The sequence below is a fragment of the Pelodiscus sinensis genome, chromosome 7, assembly GCF_052426305.1.
Source record: "Pelodiscus sinensis isolate ZL-2025 chromosome 7, ASM5242630v1, whole genome shotgun sequence".
Lineage (NCBI taxonomy): Eukaryota > Metazoa > Chordata > Testudines > Trionychidae > Pelodiscus > Pelodiscus sinensis.
This window is the reverse complement of record NC_143058.1, coordinates 19,587,467-19,595,737: the sequence shown is the minus strand read 5'-3', so window position 1 is coordinate 19,595,737 and position 8,271 is coordinate 19,587,467. Positions and strand designations below refer to the sequence as shown.

The 8,271-nt window shown below is 48.2% G+C and overlaps 1 protein-coding gene across 1 annotated transcript in view; it reads left to right on the top strand.

Annotated features, from left to right (window-relative positions):
* The first annotated feature begins 319 nt into the window (after nt 1-319).
* The window catches only part of DARS1 (aspartyl-tRNA synthetase 1), a 74,663-nt gene continuing 66,711 nt past the window's right edge, over nt 320-8,271 (top strand). Inside the window, exons 1-2 of the mRNA XM_006117048.3 lie at nt 320-614; nt 2,254-2,311. Of these exons, the coding sequence (XP_006117110.2) occupies nt 549-614; nt 2,254-2,311 (124 nt within the window). The 5' untranslated portion in view covers nt 320-548. The remainder of the gene's footprint in view (nt 615-2,253; nt 2,312-8,271) is intronic.

The window sequence follows — 8,271 nt, the reverse complement described above, 5'->3', positions numbered from 1 at the left end:
GCACTGCGCGGGAGGGATGGACACCGGGTTCAGTGGCGGGGTTGAGCGTCCCCCCTGGGCCTAACGAAGCTGTGGCTGCACTGACTGGACTCTAGCGCTCACCGCCCCCCGCCTTCCGGGGAGAGGCGCAGCCACGGCACCAAGCAGCGGGGCACAACCTCCGTCTGGCGTGGCTGGGAGCGGGCTGTCGCCAGCTACCGGCGGGCAGCGGGGCTGGACACCCAGACCGAGCTCACCCGCTGGGAGCGCAGCTAGGGGCGGGAAGGCGCCTGAGGGGAAAGGACGACGCTCTAGTCGGGTAGTAATGGGGGAGGGGCGGCCTCGAGGCGAAAGCAACTGAGGGGCAGGGCCGCGAGCGGTGCCTTTCTCGCGAGAGGCCGCCCAGCGGAGATTTCCCGTATTGTCGCGTGGCCGGGAGCCGCTCTCGCGAGCTCGCGGTGCCCGGAAGTAGTGCAGCCACGCGGCGGAGCGGAGCTGACTGAGCAAGGTGCGCGCCGTCCTGTACGGGAGCCGCCCAGGGACAGAAGCTGCTTGCGAGATCCGGCCGGATGCCCAGCGCCGCCCGCAAGAGCCAGGAGCGCGACCGAGCTGGCATGGAGCCGCCGGCGGCCGATGTGGGTCCGGGCGCTGTGAGGGATAAAGCACCGGGGGTTGGAGCTGCCGTGAGGGACGGGGGCTGCCCACCCCGGGAGGCCCGAGCCTGTGCCCACCCCGGCGAAGGGGAAGCACCAGTCCCTGAGGTCATCACTAGGGCGGGGGGAGCAGGGAGTACCCCCAGCACGGGGGAGAGCTTCGTGCTCGCGTCCCGCGGGCTCGCAGAGGAGCTGTGTCCACCCGTAGGCGCTGGTCTGTCTCAGGGCCCCTTTCCCTCCCCCCCGCATTTGTGCGCAGATCGCTGCCTTCAGTCCAGCGCCTGAGCTCCCAGCAGACTAGCAGCTTTTTATCCTTTGCGGTGTCCTGTCATAGGTGTGCGTGCACTGGTCCCACGCGAGCAGTGAGAAACATTCCTGTTATTCTCATGGGGTTAGTCATGTCCCAAAGCAGCACCTCATTGTCACTGCACCAAAATACGAGTTAGGGCAGGCTCAGCGGGGCTTGGTGCCCTGGGGAGTGGTTTTATGTTTTACACTATGAGATTATAGGTCAAAAGTGATAAGAAAACATATAAAGATACGCATCTTGTATATAAACAAAATATTATCTTAGTAATGGGGCAAACATCCATAACACATGCTCAGGAAGCAAACTTCTTTAATTTGAAAATGAATCCTTCTTATCTAATTCTGGACATAGGTGGCTTCATTAAAAACAATAGAGAAATTGGTGGGTGCTTCTATTAGCTGCATGTAAATGTGCACAACAGCTGAAATAGTCTATTAAAATAAGAAAAATGCCAAAATTGTTTACTTGTCAGGCACATGCCTGAGTACATTGATGAGTTTTACTTTGTTCCCTGAAGGTCTGGAGACTTGGGCTCCATTGGACTAAGCAGGAAAATGAATTCCAGAATTGGGATCCTTCTAGTGAAAATGCCTTCTTCCAATGCATTTAAATCTTGTACAGATTGGGGCTCTCTGGTCCAGCACCCTCAGGACCTGACCAGTCCTGATTGAGGGATTTTGCTGGAGCAGGGGAAAGTCATTCCTGGACTTCTGCCACTGGCCCCCTGGCTGGCTCTCCACTTCTGCTGACCCCACTGGGCAGCTATGGCTGCTATGGCTCCAAGACCCACCGAGCAGCTACAGCTCTGGAACCTGCTGGATAGCTGCATGCCACTCATTGTGACTCCCTGCTCCACAAAACCACAGCTACTGAGGCTCCCAACCCTGCCAGACAGCCACGTGCCAGGTCTCCCAACTCCACTGGGTGGCCCTGCTGTTGCGCTGAGCAGCCCTGCTGTCAGCTCGCTGGCGGGCAGCCCATTGCCCTGTTAGCCCCTCAAAAGTCCTTGCTACTGGCCCTTCACCAGGCCCTGGTCCTGTAACATCTGTGCCTGATCATGAATGTTGCCGGACTACAGAATCCGGGTTAAGAGAGTTTCAGCCTGTAGTAGTTGTCAGTGGTGCATCAATCAGCTCATCTTTGTTGGCATAGTAAAAAAATAGGAAAGCTTATGGAGAATAATCTATGATTATTTTAGATTTTCCTTTCGTCCTGATGTGAGTGAGTTGACACTGTTAATTCTTTTTTCATGCTTTTGCATACGTTTCTTTGACAAAAAATATTTTCTTTGTCCCCTCCAATACCTTTTAGGATTTTGCTAAGGAAAGATATGGAGTGTTACCACTGATACAGTCACAAGAAAAACCAGGTCAGTTACAAAAACAAAACAAAACAAACTGCTGAAAAAAAATTAGTGTTGTTACTATAGTACCAGTTTTGAACTAAAACTCTTGTTTGCTAGACTGTTTGGAGGTTTTTTTTTTCACTACTTGTTTCTCTTTCCTTGTCCGTTTATATTATTATATCACAGTTGTAAAAAAAAATCTAATTGTTACTTCAGAATTACTGCTAAGGTTCTGAAAGCATTTGCATACATCTTCAAAGACAGGTATTGAAATATTAGGCAATAATTTGCCCTGTACTAATGTTCGATTTACTGATCTGTAATTGCCAGGATCACCTCGAGAGCCCTTTTTAAATATTGGTGTCATGTTAGCTATCTTCTAGTAATTGGGTACAGAAGATGATTTAAAGGATAGGTTACAAACCACAGTTATTAGTTCTGCAATTTCACATTTGAGTTCTTTCAGAACTCCTGGGTGAATGCCATCTGACATTTATCAATTTGTTTTGGGAGGTGACCTTATGAGTTTTTTCTGGGTAAAACTTTCTCACACTAAGACAGATTTATTTGGGGTTTTGGGCCCCTTTGGGGGTTTGTTTCCTGGGTGATGCAAATAGCTCTCTAATTGAGCTCTCCCAGAACTGAGCTGGTTCTGTGTTTGATTTACACTGCAAAGGCATGGTAATCATAACTCTGCCTTGACTGAGGAAGACCAGAGCTTCTGGCCCAACAGGACAAAGTTGGTCCAGGAAGGCAGGCACCAATGGTTTGATCACCACATCAGGGGACTACCCCACAGGGACTTCTGTGATCCATCCTGTCACAAATACCATTGCAGGGCAAGAAGTGAAAGGTGTATGATAGGAGAGAGGGAAGAGTTCAGAGTGGCAGATGGTAACCTGGATGTAAAAGTGTAACCAGTTACATCAGGCTTATCAATATCTGTTCATAAACTCTACCAGGGGCCCCAGCTGCATGCCCTGAGGCCATGCTTGCCCAGAGCCCTGTGTAAAATGTGGGGGTGCTCCCCCCACATCGGTTTTGCCCCAGTTAAGTGTTTAACTGTGTAGCTAATAGAATTTTAATTGGTTAAATAGTTACTATTTTTACACATTATTTACATTCACAACCAGGAGTTGGCAAGCTATGAGAGAGCTGTGATAGGAGGGGAAGCTCTGAGTAGGGTTTCTAGTTAGAGCAGTCAAATTCAGTACAGGAAGTCCTCAATTACAAACAGGTCATGTCCCAAAAGTTCATTTGTAAGTCGATTGTTCGGCACTAGAAATGCATTTTCCCATAGAAACAAAGTTTCACAGACTAGCATACAAAAGCCTATTTAACTCATAATTTGCTTGCAATACTGTATATTTGCAATATGAAACAGAGAAGAGTTTTTTGTTTAACTTTAAATGCTTGTGCTTGAGAAAAGACAGGTTTAATTAGAGGGGCATGAGGAGGTAGATGGAGATTGTGAGGGGGCTTCTGGACATCCTCCAGCCACCATCCTCCTTCCTTTTCCCCTCTGCCCCCTGTAGGCTCTGCACCAGCTCTTGCAGCCACCCCAGTTCCCCTCCCCCAATCCCTGGCTCACCAGGAGGTAGCGTGAGTACTAGTCAAAGGACACCGGAGGAGCGGGGGAGGAGCGGGGCAGTCGGCAGCTGGAGAGAAGTGGCAGTTTCCCCTTCGAAACACTGCTTCTCTCCAGCCTCTGGTTGTGAGACCACTGCCTGCTCCTCTACAGTCCTCCGGCCAGCGCTTGTGCTGAGTACTACTGCTTGTGCCTCTTGCCTGTCCCCTGGGCCTGCCTTATTCATAGGCAGAATATGCAGTTGCATAGAGCATCCAAAAATTTGGGAAACTCACTGGATCTTAATGTCGACTCATCTCTTTCTAGCCTAAGTCTGTGGCTCTGCTTCCTCTAAGGAGGATCTGATTAACTTAAAAGGGAAAAAGCCTGCTAGACCTATTGGCAGAACATTGAACCTGTGAAAGCCATTCAAGTGGTTATGAAGCAATTTAACAGGCATCTGCCAATCCTAAATATATACTACGTGTTTCTGAATTTACTGTATTAGTCTACAGGAATTTAGTTTAAAATTTGCTTTAAAAATATATTTCTTTACTGTGTTTCTGAAGATTATAAAATCAATCTCTAAAAAATCGTCATCCCCAGGCTGCCATTGGGCATAGGGGCACCAGTTTAATAGTACTGTGTAGGGTCCCATAAATCCTACAGATATCCCTGCATGAGGCTTCAGATGACGTTCTGTATGTGCAGATGTTTCTAAGTTGGAGTTTACAAGTTGGGAGTGTCTGTATGTAGAAAAGGTAGATCCCATGGAATGTAGAAGTCTAGAAACAGGGATGGAGCTCTGTTGCCCTAGCTTACTTCAAGGGAGATATGCAATATCAGCAAAAACTCTTATCCCTTTTAAAGAGTACCGTATATTCCGGCGTATAAGACGACTTTTGATGTTAAAAAACATCCCCCCAAAATCGGGGGTCGTCTTATATGCTGGATATGCGGCTTTGCAAAGCCGCGGAGGGGCTCCGGCGGCGGAGCAGCTCAGGCGCGCCTGGGATGCCCCGCCGCCGGCTTCCCCCGAGGCTTTGCAAAGCCGCGGAGGGGCTCCAGCGGCGGGGCAGCCCAGGCGCGCCGGGGCTGTCCTGCTGCCGGGGCATCCTCAGAGGCTTTGCTCCCGGTGTCCCTGGTCTGCTGGAGACGGTCCCCAGCAGACCAGAGGCACCGGGAGCAAAGCCAAAGTGGCGGCGGGGTGCCGCGCTTCTGAGGCTTTGCTCTGGCAAAGCCTCAGAGGCGCGGGACCCCGCTGCTGCTGCGGCTTTGCTCCCGGTGCCTCTGGTCTGCTGGGGACCGTCTCCAGCAGACCAGGGACACCGGGAGCAAAGGAGGCGCAGGGGCGCTGGGGTATAAGACGAAACCCTATCTTTTAACTAAAAAATTAGGGGGTCGTCTTATACACCCAGTCGCCTTATACGCCGGAAAATACGGTAGTAGATTTAACCACATACCCGCTGTGAATGATTATCTGTAATTGTTAGAACCTGAGGTTTATAAAACATTACTTATGCTCAGGGCTTGATGAACTGCGGCAAAAGCTGTTCGCCAGCCCCGCACTGCGCATGCGCAAGAGCCGCACTGCGCATGCGCAAGAGCCGCACTGCGCATGCGCAAGAGCCGCACTGCGCATGCGCAAGAGCCGCACTGCGCATGCGCAAGAGCCGCACTGCGCATGCGCAAGAGCCGCACTGCGCATGCGCAAGAGCCGCACTGCGCATGCGCGCGCCACGGACGAGTAGATTAAATAGATTGTCGAGCCCTGCTTATGCTATAACCAAACATTAGATACTGTCTTAAAAGTGAATGCTCAAGATTATTCAGAAAAATTATGGGGAAGAAGTGCAATTAAAAAGACAGAAATAAATCTCTTTATAGCACTGTAAAATGTCAGTTGTCTGGTTAGTTAATGATGTCTTTAATTATGACTTATTTAAAAATATTTCCCCAGTACTGCTTTTTCGGGTCATATTCTGCCTTTGATTGGTGACACACAGTTCCCATTTATAGGAATCATGTAAAAAGTGAAGTTCTCATTCTCTACCGGCTTTCCTTTTTTCACTCCAAAATAATGATGGCTTAAAATTTAAAAGCAATATTCATTGCATCCAAAATCACACTTTAATTATAATACTGTTATACACAACAGTTAAATTCATTTGAATTTTTTTAAGATCCTTAAAACCATTGTCTTTATGAATGTCTCTTAAATCGTTATATCGTGTTAGATTTTCACAATTCTGTGTAATTCACTAACATACACAATGTACTGTGTAACACATAGTAAGCTGGTAAAGGCTACGAGAAACTAAGATTTTTAAATATTAGTTAGCATATACTAGCCAAAATGATCTAACACCAGATCTTTAAATCCTAATTTAGGCTTTTTGGGAATTCTGACTCTAAACCATCATTCTCAGACCTGTAAAAGACTGTTTATTAGGGTATCTATGTCTATACCACACAACTTTTAGCCATGTGGCTATGTCCACGTAGATGTGCTGCTAAAAGTCAAGCAGTGTTTTGCTAAAAGTCAGCCAGTGAATGCTGTCAGTTTGCCAACAAAAAACTTCCATTCCCAGGATGGTTGTTGGCTTTTTCAGCAGGAGAGCACTCCTGCCAACAAAGCACTGTTTATGATAGTACTTGAGCACTTTTGAATTGCAGTTGAGCAATAAAGCTTTTGCCAATGTAGACAAAGGCCTTGTCTACACTTACATGTTCTGTAAAGAGAGGCTGATTTTGAAAGACAAAAACCCCTGAGCGTCCACACTATAACACTACAAATGTCACTACATTCCATAGTTTGTCATGACAGAAAACTTCCACCTCTCTAAGGGACTTTTGCAAGAACTGGGTCGACAATCACAAGGTATGCAGCAGGAAGGTTTTTTGTCAAGTTTATTGGTCTCCAGCATGTATCCTACAAAGCAATCGATGTAGAAGTCAAGACTCTCGTTACATCCATCGATCTGTGCCAAGGGGTATGAGCGAGACTTCCTGCTATGTGAGCTAAGGAGGACTGGCAGGCCTGTCGCATGGCAAAGGAGGCAAATAGGCAGTCTTGTGCTCTATCCAGAACATGCTGGTTTTATAATGAGCTGGATAGAATTCTGGGTGGGGACCCCACAACCAAGCCCAAGGACACCGTGGATAGCTTTAAGAAGAGAGAAGAAACAGAAATACTTGTCCCAGATACACAATAGTTAGTGAAGAAACTGAAGAGGGCCAGGAGATGAGTGAGGGTCAATTGGGTAGCAACCTGTGCACCTGGCAGTGAGGAACTGTTCTCAAATGATGTCTGTGAGGACACTCAGCAACTCATTGTGGAAGAGACATCACATGTTGAAGCAAAGGAAGGGACACGGGCGGGGTACATTGCTGTGCAGGTGAGCGGAGTTGTTGGCTGAGCAGGCTGGCCCTGCGGCCATGCAGGGTGGGATGGTGGTGGTTCCCCGGCGAGCAGTTGATTGGTTCACAGGGACACAGTGTAGCACAGACTTGTTATAGGAACCAGGAGAATTCAGTACAGCCATCTTGGAGTTAAGGGGGCCCAGAGCCCAGCTCCAGGCCTGGGCTTTTGCCCCCCCAGGCCAGTTAGGCTCCCTTCTCCCCCAACCAGCTGAAAACTAACTCACTCACTCTGGAGAACAGTTGCTGTGCAGGCGGGCTGCGTTGGGGACTGAGTGGGCAGCAGCCATTCGGGGAAGTCTGTGCAGTGCAGGAGGGCCATTTCACTATGGCCAAACACAACATTGATGCATGCATGAATAGCGATAGAATTTTCCAGGGAAATGGTGTCAAAAATTTGCCTCATGTACTTACTAATTTTTTTCTATGTTGATTCCATGACAGGGCTGTTCCTTCTCCCCCTCCCCGGTACAACATTTTCCCAAACTAGTCCTCAGTGTGTGCTGCTGGAACCAAGGGAGCAGACAGTTTGGCTACATAAGGATGAGGGAGCCCCCCCACTCGCCTCCAAAAGCTCACCCTGGGTTTGCTTGTTAACCTTCAGCAGGGATACGTCAGTGATTGCAGCCTGCGGACAAGTGTAGGATAATTCAAAATTGTTTCCTTGTACCAGTGCTGTACAACTGCTATCAATACTTTAGGGGAGTCGTAATAAAACTTCTTCCTCCCCCATCACTTCAGCCCCAAATTAAAACAAAACAAAAAACAAAACTCACCATGCTGTAGAACAATGAGAAGTCCTGTGGCACCTTATAGACTAACAGATTTATTGGAGCATAAACTTTCGTGAGCAAACACCCACTTCTGCATCTGATGAAGTAGGTCTTTGTCCATGAAAGCTTATGCTCCAATAAATCTGTTAATCTATAAGATGCCACAGGACTTCTCATTTTTTATGCAGATTCAGGATAACATGGCTACCCCTCTGATACTTGTC